Below are 21159 nucleotides of genomic sequence, written 5' to 3'. Positions count from 1 at the left end.
ACATGTAATGCTTTTTGTTGGCAAATCTATTCCATTCCATTACCTTACTGTCTTCAATAAGGTTCTAATATATTCACCACTACTTTCTCTTGTTTTTATTAAATAGTTATTAAACATGAATATTATAATGAAAAGCAATAATAATTTTAAATAATGTCAACAAATAAATATAAACTTTCATATTAATTAAATAGCTAAATATTATTTTAAAAAATAACATTATTTCAAAAATTTGTTGGCTGAAATGAAGGTTCAGTCTCTTCATTTTGAAACAAATTACCATTTTCTATCCATTTCTTTAGTTCTTTTTATATATAAAGTACACTTTTCAATACTATAAATTGATTTTGAAAACCTCAAATAAAACAAGTACATATTAGATTAATTATATTTCTTATCCAATTTATCTGCCTTTTAATCTTTGGCAAATTTTCACAAGACACTCATTGTTTTCATCCATAACAATTGACTGTCCCAAACGAACTATCTATGTTATTGATCATTCTCGTGTCATGAAATGAAAAGATTAATAAATATACATTTCCTTGCTATAAAATATAAAGGATTTTATTTTACATAAAGGCTAAAAAAAATAAGAATGTGTTTGATTTGTGTGACTCTCATATGAACTTATTTTCATATCAATATATTTGAAAAATGAATGTTACAAAAATTTGTTGGTAACAAAAATTATGAATGAACTTACTTACGATATGGAAAATATTAATATTTAAAGTGCATCCGTGATATGGAATAGTAACTATATTTATATATCCTGAAAACTTACTAAGGTCTTAAACATTTTAATATTTTTTCAAATATAAAAAAATAACGTTATACATCCTATAACATTATAAAAATATGGAAAACAAACAATCATCATAAAAGAGAGAAAAATATTAAAGTTAGTAATTCATTCACCTAAATTATTGAAATATAAAGCGTCATTCAATGAAAATGCAAAATAGAATATCAAAAAGTAAATTACAAAAAAAATGTTAATCATCATGAAAATACTGTATTTTATTTTCATATTGAATATTAATAAGTATATGCTGCTTTCTCCTGAGAACGTGTGAGTTGTGTTATAAATTAACTACTCAAACATGAGAAATCAAAAGAGATTTAAAGTGTAAGTACACTTCTTTTTATTTTTAGAGGAAATGTTTATAAGTTTATCCTAGAAAAATTGGTGGCAAAAAACGTGTAATTTTTTTTTTAAAAAGAAAACCACTAGCTTTTTGTGTTTGTTTTGCAATATAATATTTTTGTTGTTTTCTTAGAAATATGCTTTCCTTTTTCAGAGAGCAAATTCTGAATTTGGTGGCTTCAAAATGACCCAGCCTCTCAAGTTCAATATTCCATCATTTCATCTTCAATGGACTCATCGTTTCAAGGCCCAAACAACCAAAACGACGACGTTTTCCTCGACGCTCTACCGCACTGCCCCTTCAACCATTGCCCCGCTACCGCTGATACTTCGCCGGAATCTTCCGCTGAGGCTTCCATTCTTTCCGACCTCAACCCACTCTCCCCAACTCCGGCGACCACAGTCCGCCGTCGTTCGACCCGACGTCATTCTCCGGCTAGGGAGCCCAAGAAGACCTGTTCCGACGACAGTTCGTCCACCGTTCCCGGAGAAAACCTTCGGAGCGATCGAAACCTCGAAACTCCGAAAGAAAACGAGGATTCCCCCGAGAGATGCGATTCGAATCAAAAGAAACTTCGTTCCTCTCCATCTCCAAGCGTTGCCAGCGAAGAGGGGAATGAGGAATCGACGTTAACCACCGCCGAGAATGACGACAGAACCACCGATTTCGCGGACTCGGCCGTGGTATTCGGTAATTCCCCTATTAACTTGCTCGATTATATAACTGGGTTGGTTATTAGAGCAATTGTGTTTCAAATCAATGCTTTTTTTGTGTTAGTGAAATGCCCAGTGTGGCTTACGGTACACGCTTTCATGTTTTTTATGGACCCTTTTGGAGCAATTAGAAAGGGGAAAGGATTGTTGGTGGATATTTTGGGTAGAGTGTTGTGTGGTGTTTGTGGGTGCATTGGTTCTTCAGCTCAGGACTGGTTAAAAGAGCACAAGTCTTTGTGGAATGTTGCATTTAGGTGTGGATGGGGATTGTTGTGGTCGGTCTATGTTTGTTGCATTTTGTTTGCTCTTTTCGTTTGTTCTCTAGTGGTGAGTGGGTTTTTCGTGAAGAGTTTGGTTGAGAAGCCTTTTCAGATGAGTCAGGGTTTTAACTTTGATTACACCAAGCAGAGTCCTTTTGCTTTGGTGCCTGTGATGTCTTGTGATAATGTTAGGAGCGGGCATGATTCTGGAACGAACGTTGCTGTTGTAAGTCGGATGGGTAGAAGGGTTATACCTGCTAATCAGAAGGTGCAGGTCGCTGTTTCATTAGTGGTGCCAGAGTCAGAATACAACACAAACCTTGGCATCTTTCAGGTACTTATCACTTATCTGATTCATTTTAATTAATCCAGAGAATTACATGAACTTCTTGCATGATGTTTTACTTGTTCTAGTATAAACGTGTAGTGTTAGTATGGGGATCTTTGATGGTTGTGGTTATAGTGTTTATACTTTTGAAGATAGTTCTGTAGCATTTGAGTGGCAATTGGGTGCTTGCTTTAATTCTAGATTATTTATTTATTTATTTATTTATTTATTTTTGGCTTTATACGAGTATATGGATTGGAGTTTGGACAGAATAAATTATTCCAACCGGGTGCTAGTGCTTTATGAATTAGTTTCTTTGAACAAGTTCAATAGCTTGTACTGTGGCTGTGTAGATCGGTGCTGCTCTTGGTCATCAAAAGATTTTTCAGCCATTCAACTTGCTTGGTAGGAGTTGAACTGGCTTAGAGAGTCCAATCCCTGGTGCCCTCATTGTTAAATTTTAATGGGTGACAACAGGGTAGAGAATTATCAGCACAATCCTCTTCTGCGATATATGCCAAGTGTGGTATTCACGTGAATGTCATGTACTTGTGTTAGAGATGACGACACTTCACTGCCCTTTACATAAAAGCTAATACTTATAACTCAAGTGATTCTTTTTGTCTTTCTACGTACTATATTTCCTATCATTGTGGTGTTTATGCTGTAAAATAGCAGTTACTTGCATTAATTAGGCAAAGAAGGAATCAGTTTTCTTTGATTGCGTGATCATGATTTCTTTAATAATTTCGTTTTGTTTAACATTGCCATTTCCTTTTTCTTGTATTGTTCTGGTTAAAAATCTGAACTGTGATGGTGATTGATGATAATTGCAGTTCATTCATACTTCATAGGTTCCAGTTGCTTACGAATTCTTCTTTGAATTGTCTATTTTGTAGATCAAGGTAGACTTCTTGTCCTTTGATGGCAAAACAATTTGGACTGCGACCCAACCTTGCATGTTAAAATTCATAAGCGAGCCTATCCGGCTAATGATGACATTCCTCAAGATTGTACCACTTGTCACTGGTTTTATATCAGAAACCCAGACACTGAATGTCAAGCTGAGAGGTTTCGTTGAAGGAAATGTACCTACTTCATGCTTAAAAGTAACACTAGAGCACCGAGCAGAATATCCACCTGGTGCTGGCATTCCTCAAATATATGATTCATCAGTTATTATTGAATCAGAACTTCCCTTAATCAAGAGAATCTTATGGCGTTGGAAGATGGGCATATTTGTATGGATCGCAATGATGGCTTTCATGATGGAGTTACTATTTGTTTTGGTGTGTTGCTTGCCTATAATTATTCCAAGAACCAGGCAAGGTAGTGGTTCTGCTCCTGTTACTGGTAATTAAAGTAATCTTCAGGCATCAAGTTGTGGAAACTAGTTTCTTCCAAAGGCATCGTGACCACAACAGAAGATTTTTCTTTTTCTCCAATAATATTACCTAGCTTTTCATGACATGTATATCTTGTTTAGTGAGGCATCCTAACTTCAATTCTTTTGTCCTAACCTGTACATGTTTACTTGTAATGTTACTTTGCCATATCTTTGTCCATATGAATTTTACCCATTGTCATTATCTTTTTATAGCTTATCAAGAATACTTAACTTTATTTGAAAAGAAAATCAGACAAAATGTATAGCAAAACTGAAAATAATATTTGATCATAGAATAATTGTTGGTTGTCAGATATTAAACTAAGTTAACCGTTTCTCCAATCAAAGAATATGCTTTTTTGTGGTTTGTGTGAAATGGGTACAAAAGCAGGGATAGTTTTTCAACTATGTATTGGTTCGTTTTGCCCTTGTCTCCAATTCGTTAAAAACAGGTTAGAAGAGTGGATTGCATAGTTAACTCATGGGTTATAAAAATCATGCTTCATCCTTTTTAGGGTGCACTGACTTGACCCTTAAAAATGAGAAAAAGGGAATTTTTTTTTTATTTTTATAACTAACAAAAATTAAAAAATTTAGTTAATGGATCTAAAGTATATTAATAATTTAATTTAATGTTAGATGAATTAGTGTTAGATGAATTAATTTATAAAATAAGTTAACAGTGATAATGAATAAATGTTATGCCTTTTAACACTAAAATACATAATAAAAACTTTAAGCTTAAACATTAATAATACTTATTAAATGTTTTGAAATTTTTAACAATTTTATAATAAAAATCTTTAAGATAAAAAATAATAATAAATTTATCTGTGAGAAAAAAAAATTATACAATAAAAGTATTTTTCGTATAAGTTGTAACATCTTATATTAGTGTAAAGAAACTATTAATATATAAATGAACATTTATGATATCAAGTGACGTAAGGACACGTATACAAAGTCCTTAAAATCTCCCAAAATGTAAGATGTAAAGTATCCAAATCCAAAACATACATGAAAGTTTTTCAAAAGATAAGATATAAAAGAGTTGGGAGGATATTAAGTATTTATATATAAATATATCTCAAAAAGACTTCAACTTCTTCTCTTGGAGCACCCAACACCAGAACCTGTGATGTTCTTTGACTTGGAACGCATCTAGCAGAAGGAGGAACCTAGTGGTTTTTAATGACATGTAGTGTAATAACATATATCAAATTCTATAAATATGTACTGAGTTAGATTTATTATTATAGATAAAACCCAAATTAACACATTGGTTATCATTAACACATCAAGCTATATTATTATAGACAAAACTCAAATTGACTACTAATAAAATTTTAGTTAAATATATTTTTTATCTTTTAACTTTTTATGAAAGCTAAAATTAGTCTATTTTTAAAATTTTGGATCAATTTAGTCATTCATTTTTAGAAATGCATTTTTAGAAATGCATGAATTTAATTTTTTTATCTAAATTTTAAAAAAATTATTTGATGTTTCAGACATGTTTTTTATTTAACTAAATTTTATTCAAATTCCATCATGAAGTGCAATTGAAACATCAAATAAACCTAACACAATTTGGCTGAAAGGACTAAATCCACAAATTTATAAACTTGAAAGATCAAATTAGATGAAAGTTTCAAAGAGAAACTAATTCCAATTTTCACTGTAAGTCAAAGAATAAAAAACATATTTAATCTATAAAATTTCACTATAATATAGTAAAAAATATTAAAGAAAAAAAATTAAGTAACTGGTCCTAGTTTCATATTTAATTTTACTGTTGATAAAGAAAGCATTAGTTTAGCATAATATTCATACGTGTAAAGAAAAATGATAGTCTTAATATATAAATTTTAATTTTGTCAATTTTATTTAAATTCTATGAATGGTTAAAACAATTTAAAATGTTGTTGATTTGTAGTAATTTTTATGTGTTTTTAAAAAGAAAAAGAAACTGTAATTATGTTTAGAAAACTTTTAACTCTTGTATTGTAATAAGACTGGATTTTTTTTATTGTGCTAAAAATAAAATATATCAATACTTTTGGTACTAAATTGATTTTTTATCATTTACTATATTCAAATTTGAAAACAAAATTCAAATAATGGTAATTTTATCATTTTGTAATATATATTGTCTTGAAATTGGTTTAGAAAATATTTATATATACATATTTTATTATATTTATAAAAAAATAATATATTATTAAATAAGGTTCATAGTATATAACTAGATAAACATATATCATAGGAATCCCAAGCAAGTCATAAAATCTAGCAACAGAGAGTTCATAAAATGAAAAACAAAAGGCAAACTTTTAATTTCTTTATATGAGTTTTACAACAACATAGACGTAAACCCATTAAGATTGATCTAGTAAGAAAGTTCAGTATATTCATAATAATAACCTAAACTTGATGAATTGTTACATTACATTGACACTGTAAAACGAAGAACAGAGAAAAAGGTATACAAGTATCTCCTCCCTTTACATGGTTCTGATACATGATCTTGAAGATAATTAAAATTGGTGAGAACTAAATCTGCAAAAGTTACTCCTTTAAACCACACCTGAAAATCATCTAGAGCCACCACTATGCCCTTTTCCTTTGAGGAAAGAGGCACTTTGGGTGATCTCACGCAGTGGCTTATCTGTGTAACGAATACTGTTATAAACCCATGCACCAACCACAGCCCCAGATGTTGGAGACACTAAATATATCCATATTCCTTTGAATTCGTTGTGCACTAATGCAGGGCCTAAGCTTCTTGCTGGGTTCATTGATGCTCCTGTGATTGGTCTGTCACATAACAAAATCATCAAATCATGTTATCAGTAATTACATAATAACATCATTTTCATTATGATATCACGCTAATGCACGAGATCATACTTTGACCTTTACTTTGCTTCCGAAAGGTGTAACATATTTGGCTGAATAAAGCATTTTTTTTAATGTGTGTGCATAGTAATATTCAATTAGCTTTGGATAAGATATGCAATAATACCCTGCAAACAACACATTCAACAGCACAGTGGCCCCAACGGCAATCCCAGCCAACTCACCGATCTGCAAGATTGGAAACAAATAAAATGAATAAATAAAGGCCACCGTGTCACACGGTCCAAGAGAGACAAATATTCAAATCTGGATTCTTGTTTAGTATAAGACGTATCTTATGATGCAAACTTGTAGCTTCTTCCAAATGATTCAAAACGCAACAAATATATTCAGACAACAAGTCCATTTTTTAATGGAGGTGATTAGCCAACCGTAATTGACTGCAAACTTGTTAATAAAAATGTTTTTGTTGCTGTTATCGAGAGCTAACTATAATGTATAACCAAACAAGAAGCAAAACAAAAATTAAGGAGGGAATAAAACTTCACCGCTCTGTTATCGGTGGCCACCCCAGATATGACAAACATAAGGAAAAACGTGATAATGAATTCAACCGCAAAAGCTTGGGCGTGAGTCCCAGATGGAAGTGTTCCTGAAAACTGGTTCTCATTGCCACTGAATATTAGTCTGAGAGTCCCACTTGCAAGTGTGGATCCAACAACCTGTGCTACTACATAAACTGGTACCTACAATGTTCAATCAAACATAAGTATAACCATGCCAATCATTTTAAGACGAATCGAGACAAGTAATTAACGCGTTTTTGTTTATCAATTATATATAAACTGGTGAAGGCAAATATGTATTTTAAGGTGAGATGTTATGTTTATACAACACATAGTTTTCTCAATAATTCCGTATGACACATCAACAATTTTTCTTTTACTTGTCGTCTTATCTCTCTTTTAAAATTTAAGTTGCATTGAAATATTGTATAAAATAACCAAATTTCTCTTACAATACAATTTCCAATGATACTATCGTTTGACCTATATTTTCCCACCTACTTTAACTAATCGTGAATGAAGAAGAGAAAATAATGTGTTTGGTTCACCTGCTTCCAGGGAAACCTTTTGGTTGAGGCAAAGGCAATGGTGACAGCAGGATTGAAATGGGCACCAGAGATGTGGCCAACCGAGTAAACCAGCACCATCACGACTAGTCCCCAAACAATTGATATCCCAGGAAGTGTTACCACGTTGTCGTTGTTCTTGTTTACAACCACTGCAGCACACCCTGCGAATATCAAGAAATACGTGCCCACCACCTCAGCCACCAACTGTATCCATCAAAGAAACAAACACCATGTTGGCATTTCCAATCTCAATGCTTTTAGTTCAACATGGTCAATAGATTAAGATTATGTTGATTAAAAGATATGCAGTGTATACAAAATAAAAAAACTAATTTTATCCTCTTTCTGCGGATTCAGGCAACGAAAAGAAATTAGGACACACCTTTTGCAAGAAAGAAACATTGAGACAGGAGCGTGAGTCTTCAGTTGTTCTAGAGACATCCTTGTTTACATCTAATACCACCTCGTGGTTTGTTGTTGAATCCTCGTCCATTGCAGAAAGAAAAATGAGGAAACACCAGATAATGAAATGCTTCGTACAGTGAATATGAAGATAGGAGAAAATGGAATGTGATCTCTATTTATTTATCAGATGACGCGGCTATGGTGATGAACATGATGCATAGTAATACTATTTATCTGAAAGAGCTTACCCAATAAATAGTAATACTATTTGTTTCCTTTTCTTCTTTGTTTTTGACTTATTTTGTTTCCTTTTCTTTTTGTTCTTTCTTTCTTAGTCAAAATAAAAAATTGATGCGTAATTAAGAATTATAAATGAATTTAACTAAAACGCATCCTCTTAATTAATGTTAAATTAGGTCTACCATTTTCTCACCTAAGAAACCAAATTATTAGAATTTTACATTAAACAAATGAGGAAATAAAGAATTAAATAAATCACAAATATTTTTAAGCCTGATATTGGAACAATTTTCTATATTGATCGCGGCTATATTTTTAATATGTGAACGCGAAGATTTCGAAGATTGATGTCTACCAAATTATTTAAGCACAGTAGATTCAATTATTTGATTAAAAGAATTAAAAATGGGCTAGAAGATTCAACTATTTACGCGGAGTATATATGTCAAAGTTTCACTCGGCTTCTTCTCATTGGCAAATTCAATATTTATTTTTTCACTAGTGACACTGTAAAACGAAGTAGAAAACCAATTAGAATAAATTGTTCTTCTCTAAAAGTAATTAATTTGTACTTATAACCTATAGGTAGCGTTAGACAGAAACAATTATTAAGTCTAATCTGTTTAATTATATTAAAACTTAACTTTTATTTTAGATAAATTTTAAATAAGTAAAGATTTCAATATCTTTGCAAATATATTTTTTTAGCTTTTTATTATTTAAAGAGAACAATTTTATTACTACCGTTTGCCGTCTCAGATTATATAGTAAAGAGGACCAACGGTAGATAAAGACTTCACGAGACCAATTTAATTTGAGTGTGTCAAAGTAAATTATTCTTGACCACATTTTGTTTGTGTTGTGTTGAAGACAAAATGTTCTTGGTATAGAATTTGATTTTTGAAGTTTGGGTGGATGTTTCGGAATTTTCGAAATGATAGACAGAAGTTGTGTTAGCAAAAGATAAAGTTAAAAGATAAAGGTATATGTAATTTTTTTATGATCATCATTACATATGATCACGTTTCTTCTTTTATAACGTTGAATTGTTTCCTACAATGATCTTAAGAGAGGAACAATCTTCTGCACAAATTAACTTATTGGGTTTAGGATATACTTGATTATATAAAACTAAGTCAAGGTTTTTAAAAGAAATTCTTAAAATAATTGATTATGATAAAAAATAATCTTTATCACAATTCAAGTAAAGTTTTAAAAAAATACTATTTTTGATAATAACCAATCAACTTGTGCAAACTTGTTTTTTTATATATTTTGAATATAATTAGTTGTTGTGATTTGTCTTCAATCTTATCAATATTAATAACGTTTTTAGACAAATTAGGTCATAATACATTTAAGTTATTGAGTATCAAACTCAATTATTTGTTATCTACTAGGTGTAGAGTACCAAACTCAAACACTATTTATCTGTCACCTATTGAGTATTGAGTGTCAAACTCAAATACTACTTATTTTTCATTTATCGGGTTTCAAGTATCAAAGTCAAGTACTGCTTACTTATTGTCTATCAGGTGTCAATTATTAGAATTAGATATTGTCTACCAAAACTAAGTACTACCTTTTAAGATTATGTGTTGTTTACGAGAGTTATGTGTCGTCCATTAGGGTTAATGATGAACTACCCAACCCCAAACTAGTTAGTTTGAATGACTTTACCCAACCACAAGTCAGTTTATTTGAATGACTTTACCCAGCCATAACCCGACCTGTTTGAATGTCTCTATCCGGCCACAAGTTGACCTGTCTGAATGCTTTTATCTGGCCACAAGCCAGTCAATTTTTGCTTTTACTTGGTCACAACCTGGCATTTATAGGAACAACTAATTATTTCTACTCGACCACAAATCTGCCTATGTGACTATTTCTACCCTACCACATGTTAGCCCGCCCTACTACCTTTCAAATTACCAATGCTAATAACTTATTATTTTCTAACTTAGCATAATCTAGATCAAACAATTGGCTCATTAGGTGAATTGGCCACCTATATAGGTTCACCTAGGCCTATATAGGTCCACCTAGACCTATACAGGTAAACCCACAAACATCATAATTACCCTATAAATAGTACAACAATTGTGGTAAATAATTTACGTTCATATTTACATCATTAACTATTATCTTATGCACCCAACTAACTTAGGTATTAGAGTATCTTTTGCGGGCACACCCTTCTTAGTCTTGAAGAAATGCGAACTTAGAACATATCATTTAAAGAGTAAGGAGTCTTTGTAATAAGGAGTTTGAAGAGTCTACACAGGGTGTGCTGGTGGACTCTGTAAAAACAATGGCACCCATCTTGGGATCGATAATGGAATATTTTGTCCCTTAAGCCCTCCACTTGGGATGATCAATCATTCCCCATTAGAACTCCACTAGGGGCTTATGTTCCTACTGTCGCAACCGGAATCGCGACGGGACGACGATCCAAAAAGAAACGGGTTTCGAAAAGAGATTTGGAGTCGCCACCATAGTTTATTCTGGAAAACTACGGAAAAACCATAAAATGATAAAGCATGATCTGCGAAAATGAGATTCTTGGTTCGGGAGTCGGTTACGCGTAGGGAAGGTATTAGCACCCTACAACGTCTGCCCTAAGGCAGTACCTTTAACTAAATACGCGAATATGATGTGGTTTTCAATATGTTTAACTATCCCCTAAAATAAAACTCTAAATAAACAAAATATATTTTTTAGTTTTTTGGGCCCGACAAGGATTGACCTTGCTCCTACGTATTCTCATTCAGAATGAGAAATCAGGGTTACGTAGTTCTTTTGGAGATTGGAAAGCTTGTTTGAGAAATTGTTTAGAAAATTTGTTTGGAAAATGATTACGGATAAATTTGGATTTTTGGGGAAGTGAACCTGACAAGGTCTAGCCTTGCTCCTACGTATCTCCACTTTTGATGGAGAATCAAGGATCACGTAGTTCTGGCTAGAAATTGTCTGTTGCTTCGAAATTGTTGATGTTTTTAGTTTTTGAAAATTTTATATTTTTTGATATTTTTATAAAATAAACGGAAAAGGTATTTAGCACAAGGACGATGCGTGCGATCACACGTGTGCTTAACCCTTTAAAATATTTTTTGTAATTTTATTTAAGAAAGAAGAAAAGGTTTTTAGCACAAGGACGACGGGAGCGGTCACACGTGTGCTTAACCTTCAAAACGTATTTTTTTGTAATTTGATTTAAGAAAGAAGAAAAGATCGCTAGCACAAGGACGACGCGAGCGGTCACACGTGTGCTTAACCTTTAAAATATTTTTTGTAATTTTATTTAAGAAAGAAGAAAAGGTTTTTAGCACAAGGACGACGCGAGAGGTCACACGTGTGCTTAACCTTCAAAACGTATTTTTTGTAATTTTATTTAAGAAAGAAGAAAAGATCGCTAGCACAAGGACGACGCGAGCGGTCACACGTGTGCCTTAACCTTTAAACGTAGTTTTGTAATTTTTATAAGGAAGAAGAAAAGGTTTTTAGCACAAGGACGACGCGAGCGGTCACACGTGTGCTTAAACCCTTAAAATATTTTTTGTAATTTTTTATAAGGAAGAAGAAAAGGTTTTTTAGCACAAGGACGACGCGAGCGGTCACACGTGTGCTTAAACCCTTAAAATATTTTTTGTAATTTTTTTATAAGAAAGAAGAAAAGGTTTTTAGCACAAGGACGGCGCGAGCGGTCACACGTGTGCTTAAACCCTTAAAATATTTTTATTATTTTTTTTTATAAAAAAAATGCATTTAAAAAGTAGATAAATATTTAAAATGGGAATAAAAGAGAGAGAAAAAAGAAATAATAATAATAATAAAAAATAAAAATAAAAATAAGAAATAAAAAGGAAAAAATAAAAATAAAAATAAAAATAAAAATACAAATAAGAGTAAATATAAAACTAAAATAAAAGATAAGTAAATAATTAATGAAAATAAAGTAAAAAGTAAAAGGATAAAATAAAATTAAAGTAAAATGAAAATAAGAGTGTGGAGGTGCTAAATAAGAAACAGGGGTGCTTAAACAAAACAAACTGGACCAAAGCCCAAACGGGGAGGGGTGCGAAAATGAGGATAATGGGGTGTGGGGAAGAAATTTATTCTTTTTTATTTATTTTTTTTATTTTTAGGAACAGAATGGGACTAGCCCAGACCAAGGAATGGATAGAGGGTGCGCGGGTGAGAAACGGGGGGTGCGCAGGGAAGAAATTCGTTTTATAGTTTTTGGTTTATTATAGGGAGTTGGGTCGAAAAAGAAAGCAGGCCCAAGGCCCTTCCATTCTTCAGCTCAGGGGTTTCTCCCATTCTTCTCATCACACCATTTCACCGCCACTGAGACCAAGGGTCTCTTTCTCTCTGAGCAGGAGAAGCCAAAGGCACTCACCTCCGCCGATCAACGACCACCTTCCAACCTCCGTCCAAACGGCCACAGTGGGGGGCCCTCTACCCGGACCGAAACATTGCCGGCAACGCCAAGCGCCACCAGGACCGCCGCTGGCCACGCCTCGGATTCCCTTTCTCTTCTTACCCTTCTACGCGCGCGAGAGGAGAATGCACTCGCCTTCCGCTTTGCATCCTCGCCGTCGCTGCCACCGGTGACCGTCTCCGCGCCACTGCTTTTGCGAACCAGCCACTGCGCCACTGCTTGCTCGAGCCAGCCGTCACGCCATCACCTCTTAGGGTCCCGTTGTTTAGTTATCAGAGGATACAACAATAGAGGCTTGCCAAGACAATGTCTGGGGGTTTAGGGTTTTTATTCTGTTGTTACGGTGTGCTTATGGTTTGTTATGATTTAACCTTGTTAATGGTTGGAGATGAACAGAAGCGTTGGAGGCTATGGAGGATTGGAGGGCTCGCCTTGCTCGCTGACTTCAAAGCAGAGAGACAGAAGAGGTATTTTCACAGTTTCACTATAGAGAGGGTGCATTAAAGTGTGTGAGAGTGATAATTGATTCCTTGTTTTTCTCTCAGGTAATGGGATACAAGGCCGTGTTTATGATACTGGAGTTGGGGATGATTTTGTTTTTATCTTGCAGATTAATGGAATCAGGATTGTATGAGGGATTTTCTGATTCTCTTTGAGCTTAGGCGAGTGAGAGTTGTAGTAGGGGATGGGTGATGATTGAAGATTGGATGATGGAGAATGGGTTCACACAACAATCATGCACAACATGGCAAGTAACGTGCACAACAACAAGTAAAAGCGAGAGATCAAATGCAACAAAACTCACTAAAACATGATGGTAGATTTGCGAGACAATGTTTACCTCTTGAAGCTTGGCTTGGTTTGCTCCTTGTTATCCTCGTGCCTCAGATGGATTCTTCTTCCTTCTGGCTGACCATGTTCTGTCTTTGCATTCAAATTTTTTCCTTTTCCTCGTTGACGGTGATATCTGGAGGATTTTGTTTTTTGCGGTTAATGGTGTAGGTTGAGGGAATAGTGGATTCGTGAATGAAAATCTGTCTCCCTATGTGATGTTGGTGCCTCCCCCCTTTCTTGACTCTCCAAAGCTGGATCCTCATGAAGCTAGTTCCCCCTCCCAAAAATCCTTCCCTCTATCATCAGGGGCGTATCCTTTTTTTAATTTTCTGTTTGTCTTTTTTCTCTTTTTATGTTTTAGTTGGGTCAATTGCTCAAAGCAAATCAGAGATCCTTCCCCTTATGTATGTATGATTGTAACTTTGCGTATGGACATTTGGGTTGCAGACTGTGAACATCATAATGCAGGAAAGCTTAACTTATGCAGGAAAGCTTAACTTGTGCTTCTGTAGCCCGAGAATAGGGAAAAGAAAAGTCTGCCATTCCTAAAAGGACTTAGTTGACCATTATATTTTTCTCTTTTCTTTCCTTTTTTTTTTCTTAGATTTTTGTTTCTTAACGTTTAACTAAAAACATTTATATAAAATAAAACTTAAACAGTAAAAAGAAACTAACATAACAAAGGATAAAACGAAATAACTCTAAATAATAAAATGTAAAATAAAATAAAAATAAAATTAAAATTAAAATTAAATAAAATGAAATAAAACAAAACAAAATTAAATAAAATTAGAATTAAGAATAATAATACAAAATAAAATAAAATGATGAAAATACATACAATAAAATAAAAAGTACAAGACATATTACTTAGTCACCCGGACGAAATTGGGTGTTGACACCTACCATACTATATAGTCCTATATTGCTTAAGATTCAACGTCAAGCATAATTCAAATACTCCTTCCACCCTTCGAGACGCCATTTAAGGGCAAAACCATTGATAGATGGGGCCCAAGCCCAATTATCTTAGTTTAGCATTTCTTTTATTTTTATAAAATAGGTGTAAAATGTGTTAGGCATATGGTAGGTAGGTAGGACTTTTAGTCCTATATATAGACATGCCAACACATCTTGTGATTCACTTTTGAAAATAATGAATTGATTTTTCTGTAGAGTAAACTCCAGAAATCAGTTCCACCTTGAAAGTCAAGGCTAGGAATCCCAAAGGGTTTCCTCTAATCACCTTCCATTTCACATTTTCCATTTCCTTCAAATCCCATCAGATTCTCTTTCCTCCACCTAATCACCTCTCCACCAATCCGTTTGTGGCACATCCCGCATCAACCACATGCTCTCCCGAATTTGCGTCATCCTCGCACTACGTCTGCATTTCGTTCCACTGCCTTCACGAGACATCCTCATTCTCGCAACACTATATCTCAAGAGGCTAAAACCCTATTTTCGACCTCTGCTAGGGTTCTTCATTACTCACCCAGTTTTTCCCCATTTTGGTCGTTTGAACCACTGATTATCTTCATCCCTACCGGTTAAATTTCTCCCTCCACTGATTTCCCCGATGCGTTACTTCCTTCTCCCTGTTCCACCGATTCTTCGAATCAATCTAAGGTTTTCATCGTTTGTTATCAGTTTTCCTCCAATTAACCTATTTTACTCATTGGATCTTCTTTTCCATCGTTTATCTTGTCTCCTACCACCAAATCTTCAAACTCTACCAAATAGAACTTTGAACCTAGGGTTCTTAGTGTGTTCCTCTTCCATTGTGCTATCTTGTTGATGAATGAACGTGTCGCTCCTGATACAAGTTGTTCTTTCGCTGCCTCATCTGCTTCTTTGTTTCATTTTCGCTGCGATCTTCTTCAGAGGAAGCTTCGAGGAGGTATAAATCGTGTTTGTGACGCTACAATCAACTTCTTCCTCGGACCTCCGTCTATCAACCATGACAGAGTTCTATACTCCAAAGTAAAATATACCTTGGATATACTGTGATTGACTTTAATGATGTCACTCAACGGACTCAGGATCAGAACAATGGTGCCCACCATAAGATCAAGGTATAAACTGTGAAGTACATGATGCTTAGGAGAAGTAAGATGACAAGCACAATAGAAGTTGGAAATCCCTCTCGTGAGATGATCGTGCTAATGGCAGTGCAAAAGGACTTTCTCGATGGTTCTCGACCTTGTTCGATCTCTCTAGCTTTCGATTGTGTTTGGCCTCTCTAGCTTTCAACTTTGTTCAACCTTGTTTGGCTTTCAACTTTGTTAGGCCTTGACAATCTTAGCCTTGTTCAGTCTCAACTGCTCTTCACTTTGTTCGGCCTCGACGATATTAAGGTCCTGTTCTTTTGAGTGGATTTGAGGGAGTGGATTTGAGGGGATTTGAGAGGATTTGAAGATAAATTTTTTTGTCGTTTATTTGAGTGAATTTGAAGGTAAATGAGAGTGAATTTAGAAATAAAATTTGTGAGAATTAGTATAGAATTGTATTGACGTGACAAATTAAAAAAATTTATTTCCAAATTCACTCTCATTTTCCTCCAAATTCACTCAAATAAATGACAAAAAAATTTATCTTCAAATCCCCTCAAATCCACTCAAAAGAACAAGACCTAAGCCTTGTTCGCCTTGATGGTAATAAACATGGGTTAATGATATATATGTTAAAAGATAATTTTTAATTAAAAAATATTAGTACAACATTTATACAAATATTTGGTCTTAATTTAGAGAAAGATAATATTGCTCCATTTTGAAAAAAAAATTGAAACTAAATTAAATAAAAAAGACACGGACTAAATTAAAATCATGATAATAACACTTGACACTGATATTAACATTGGTACTGGCATGTAACATTGTCTTGTCAAATGACACTAAGAGTGTCACATATCACACCAAAAGCCTCATACACAATAACAAACAATATTTACAAAAAATTAAAAAATTAAAAAATCATAGATTAACATGTGACATGTGGTTAATGTCGTTAGTAACAAACTTAATTAAGACATTTTTTCAAAAATTACAATGCAATTAAAACTTTTTAAAAAATAAAAATCAATTTGAAACTTTCAAACCAAAATAGAGATCAAAAGAGTAATTAATTCACACACTAATTTATTATCACGGTTGATAATACTTGATTAATTTATGCCACACATTAATTTAGTTGTTTAATTTATGGTTGTTAATAATATTTTATTGATTTAGGTCAACTAGATGTTGAACTCTTTATTTCTAGTTGTTAATTATGATTAATTAATTTATGTCAAGGATTAGTTGTTAATCTTTTTTGTTTAATTTATAATTTAAAAGGTAATTGGATGAAACTTAAGCATTGAAACACTTCACAACAAACGAAATTACCAGCGCAAATGTTTGCTTAAATTTTCTTTTGTTGATATTGTCACTTAATGGAAACATTTCATTTAAATATATGTGACGCTTACTAGTAAAATTTTGTCAGAAATAGTATACACATAACATAACATAACGAATGGGTTAATGTTCATCCGTAATCTTGCTGGAATTTTTTGTGGTAATTTTCGATAAATAAATGTATATTCATAATTACTAACCATGATTTCTTTTTGAAATATTGTTGAAAATTTTTAATGAAAAATATTTGTTTGTAAGTTTTACTTTACAAACAAATTTTTTTTAGTCTAAATTCTATCATAAAAAATATTACTACAAGAAATTTATATTTAGGACAAAAAATAAATTTGTTGATAAAAAAAAATTATAGTTAGATTTTAAAATTTTAATTATGAATAAAGATATTCATCAACAATACTTAGTAAAATATGTCGATAAATTAAAATTTTAAATATTAATGAAAATATTTGTCGTATTTGAAATAAAATTCTTTAACCATTTATAATAAATTTTGTCAATAAAAAGCTTCAAATTTTCTATTTTAGGTTTGATAATTTCGTAGTAAATTTGTTAGAAATTGAATTTATTTAAAATATACCAATAAGTTATCTATTAATAAAATTGATTGAAAAGTATTTTCCTGACAAACTTTTTATCATCAAGAATACGTTTATTAATGGATTTTTGTGATTACTGAACAAATTTTTAACATCGAAAATTACAATTTTATAGTCTGTTATTTATGAAATTTGGACCATTACGAATGTATTATTTTCTTGTAATAAAGATTATTAAATATCAACAATTATTTTTATCAAATAACAATCTTTTTATGGAAAGAGTAATATTCACATAAAAAACTTATAATTATTAATTATTTATCTCTTATGTAAACTATTATCGAGCTAAAAATTATGTCATTCTTTTATACTAGCACAATTCATTCAAGTAAGGTCATATATGAAAGTAATTTTAATCAATAAAAAACATTGGTCATTGACAATGAATTTTGTTAAGTAACAGGCATTTTCTGGATTGAGCATTTACTACTAAATTAAAAATATATATAATTATGATTAATAGTTAATAGAAATTTTTTTTCTATCTTAGGAAGATAATAGTTTAAGTTACATGATTCAATTATGACTATAGTCCACTTATTTTCTTGCAACAAATACAAATTTACAGTTCAACGAACAGTGTTTATAGGTTACATTTTCTCTGTGTTTTACTTGAAAATGAACTAACAACTAACGTTCAATTAGAAAAATTTAACAAAATTATCCAAGTATAGTTATTATAATTTTCTTAGCATTTCCGCTAATTAATGATCTCATGAAATTATTTTTATATTCATAAGGTAAAATTTTAACTTTGTGCCATTCCTCACCGTCCGCAATTAATAGCATTGAAGAGACCTACAATAATGACTCTTTATTCTGTAACTTTTTTGGCAAAACTCTGTTCTACTATTAATAACTATGAATTCTTAGATCAAACGCAAGATCTTTTGGGACAAGGAAATAAAACAAAACAGTGTAGTTTGTTTGAGTGGTTTACGCAAATCTTTTGTACTTATTTGGAATATTACTTCAACAAGGACAAATTACATGCAGGAAGTTATTGACTCATGGCAGAATTAGAGGTGATGAAAAGATTAGAACATCTGCATTTGGTTAAACTATTTGGTGCCAGCAGTACGTCCTTTGAGAAAAGAGGCACTCTTGGTGATCTCACGCAGTGGCTTATCTGTGTACCTAATGATATTGTAGACCCATGCTCCAGCCACAGCTCCAAGAATTGGTGCCAAAATGAATATCCATATTCCTCTGTATTCTGAGTGCACAAAAGCAGGTCCAAGGCTTCTCACAGGGTTCATTGATGCTCCTGTCACTGGCCTGTCAAATATCAAACACTTTCATCACTTACTATTGCAACAACAATATTTTCCATTTTATTAGGCTTTGGATTCGTTAACTACCCTCCAATGATCACGTTCAGCAGTATTGTAGACCCAATTGCAATCCCAGCCAACTCACCAATCTGCATAATTTTAAATTCAAGTCATCGTAACCAAAGCATCAAATAAATGATCTTCATAAGAACATTTCGTGCATGAGCCGACTTAGATGGTATATTTTCTCTTTTGATTCCACTGTTTAGAATGTAAGAATGATCTGATCTTCTTCTTTTTTACATTACTTTACTACTAAAAAAATAGTTTAATTTTTTATGAGGAAACATCATCATGAAATGTCAACCATTAACCTCAGTGTTGCCATGCCTCTCTCCATTTCTTCCTGACATTATAGCGAAAAATGGATTGGGTTGGTCACTTTTTGACTAAAAAACGAACGAGCCAATGAAGTATTCAATTTTCACCACCCAAAACATTAACCTAACTTTTTTTAATTAAAAAACCACTCATATTGGATTAATATTGTAAAAAGACCGTGAATTAATATTGTCTCTAGAACGAATTAATGTTTTGTGCTACAAACATGTTGTTAACATTCTTTAGTACTGTTTGTGAGGGAAAGTCTCAGGTTCAAAACATTCAGGCTCATGAAAATATCTTGAATCTTGGGCAAAAGTTAATGATCTTGCTTAGTTACTATGGTTGAAAAGTAATATTGTGTGTAAAAGAAGGTTTTCAAATCTGATTAGAAAGCATGTATCAAGCATAAATAGCAGGGTGAGAGAGATGTTACCGCTCTGTTATCAGTGGCAACCCCTGATATGACAAACATAAGGAGAAATGTGATTATGAATTCAAACACAAAAGCTTGCAGATCAGTTCCACTTGGAAGTGTTCCTGAAAACTGGTCATGCTTTCCCATAAACAACAGCTTCAGAGTTCCACTTGCAAGTGTGCCTCCTAGCAGTTGAGCTGCAACATAAGCTGGTACCTGTATAATAACAAGTTAGGAGTTTACTTTCAGAGTTTTTTGAAGACAAACAAAGAAGAAAAATAGTACAATTTCCAAATAAACCACCAAGTTTATAGTCTAGAAAATGGTTGTGGCTGCGTCACCTGCGTCAAGGGAAACCTTTTGGTGGAAGCAAAGGCAATGGTGACAGCAGGGTTGAAATGGGCACCAGAGATGTGACCAACAGAGTAAACCAGCACTGTCACAACCAGCCCCCAAACAATTGCTATCCCAGGAAGTGTTACCACGTTGTTGTTGTTCTTGTTCACCACAACCGAACCACATCCTGCGAATATCAAGAAATATGTGCCCACCACCTCGGCTATCAACTGCATGTGTCCATCAACAAACAAAAGTTACCAAACCATGATACTGTCATGTCCAATCTCAGTTCTTCTTGTTCAATATTTCACAACAAAATATAGATTATACATCTTGCAAATTGTAATAACAGCATTATAATTCTTTGTTGGGTACAAAAGCAAGACTAGGAGGCACCTTCTGCAAGAAAGGAACAGAGACAAAGGAGTCGGAGCGTTCCACTGTTTTTGGGGTGTCCTTGGTTACATTGACAACTACCTCGTGTGTTTCAGATCCTCCTGAATAATCAGCCATCGGAGACAGTGAGCAAGGAAACTACTCGGGAACAGAATTAGACACTATCATGTACATAACTAACAACTCCAATTTATAGGCAACCAAAATGTTGTTTGCCGCCGAGAGACGGAATAATTTATATTATCAAACAACTAAAAATGATCATTCCCTTTTAGGTATCTAATTAGACGTGCTTGTAAAAGTGTTTTATATTATTAATGAAAACTTATTTTTTTTTAGTATAAGTTCTTCTTTTTTGGTAATACGAACTCTTATAATTTTTTTCATTTTCATGTTAGCTATTGTGGAATAAGTATAAAATGGCTTGACCCGATTGAAATGGAAAGGAATTACCCTGAGAATTATCGCAAACCAAATTCATATACGCTGAAAATGAGTTTAATTTAAATGCACTGATAGAGTAAAGTAATCAAATCACATGTTATTAGCAAACTTATTATAGATTTTTATCGAATAA

The 21159-nt window shown here is 33.0% G+C and overlaps 3 protein-coding genes across 3 annotated transcripts; 1 reads left to right on the top strand and 2 right to left on the bottom strand.

Moving 5' to 3' along the window:
- The first annotated feature begins 1313 nt into the window (after nucleotides 1–1313).
- Nucleotides 1314–4041, top strand: LOC148202086 (seipin-2-like). The gene is made up of 2 exons (XM_088108564.1): nucleotides 1314–2458; nucleotides 3352–4041. The coding sequence occupies exons 1-2, from the start codon at nucleotides 1379–1381 to the stop codon at nucleotides 3811–3813; spliced, it is 1542 nt and encodes a 513-aa protein (XP_087964690.1). The 5' UTR covers nucleotides 1314–1378; the 3' UTR covers nucleotides 3814–4041.
- Nucleotides 4042–6151: 2110 nt separating this feature from the next.
- LOC148202085 (nodulin-26-like) lies at nucleotides 6152–8478 on the bottom strand. Its single transcript, XM_088109277.1, has 5 exons — nucleotides 8216–8478; nucleotides 7813–8037; nucleotides 7247–7444; nucleotides 6865–6926; nucleotides 6152–6656 (listed from the first exon to the last, which is right to left on the bottom strand). Exons 1-5 carry the CDS (start codon nucleotides 8324–8326, stop codon nucleotides 6434–6436), a joined length of 819 nt encoding a protein of 272 aa, XP_087965403.1. The 5' UTR covers nucleotides 8327–8478; the 3' UTR covers nucleotides 6152–6433.
- Nucleotides 8479–18625: 10147 nt separating this feature from the next.
- Nucleotides 18626–20718, bottom strand: LOC124827502 (nodulin-26-like). The gene is made up of 5 exons (XM_047300608.2): nucleotides 20583–20718; nucleotides 20189–20413; nucleotides 19866–20063; nucleotides 19136–19197; nucleotides 18626–19052 (listed from the first exon to the last, which is right to left on the bottom strand). Exons 1-5 carry the CDS (start codon nucleotides 20697–20699, stop codon nucleotides 18836–18838), a joined length of 819 nt encoding a protein of 272 aa, XP_047156564.2. The 5' UTR covers nucleotides 20700–20718; the 3' UTR covers nucleotides 18626–18835.
- Between the last annotated feature and the right edge of the window lie 441 nt (nucleotides 20719–21159).

Source organism: Vigna umbellata, chromosome 3 (assembly GCF_029865625.1).
Source record: "Vigna umbellata cultivar VRB3 chromosome 3, Vumbellata_1.0, whole genome shotgun sequence".
Classification (NCBI taxonomy): domain Eukaryota; kingdom Viridiplantae; phylum Streptophyta; class Magnoliopsida; order Fabales; family Fabaceae; genus Vigna; species Vigna umbellata.
This window is presented reverse-complemented; position numbering and strand designations above follow the sequence as displayed.

Coding starts and splice junctions, on each gene's coding strand:
- LOC148202086 (XM_088108564.1), top strand. CDS start 1,379: ATGGACTCATCGTTTCAAGGCCCAAACAACCAAAACGACGACGTTTTC. Junction 2,459..3,351: donor CAAACCTTGGCATCTTTCAG/GTACTTATCACT, acceptor TCTATTTTGTAG/ATCAAGGTAGACTTCTTGTC.
- LOC148202085 (XM_088109277.1), bottom strand. CDS start 8,326: ATGGACGAGGATTCAACAACAAACCACGAGGTGGTATTAGATGTAAAC. Junction 8,038..8,215: donor ATGTTTCTTTCTTGCAAAAG/GTGTGTCCTAAT, acceptor TGATGGATACAG/TTGGTGGCTGAGGTGGTGGG. Junction 6,657..6,864: donor TTGAATGTGTTGTTTGCAGG/GTATTATTGCAT, acceptor GTTATGTGACAG/ACCAATCACAGGAGCATCAA.
- LOC124827502 (XM_047300608.2), bottom strand. CDS start 20,699: ATGGCTGATTATTCAGGAGGATCTGAAACACACGAGGTAGTTGTCAAT. Junction 20,414..20,582: donor CTGTTCCTTTCTTGCAGAAG/GTGCCTCCTAGT, acceptor GGACACATGCAG/TTGATAGCCGAGGTGGTGGG. Junction 20,064..20,188: donor AAAGGTTTCCCTTGACGCAG/GTGACGCAGCCA, acceptor GTTATTATACAG/GTACCAGCTTATGTTGCAGC.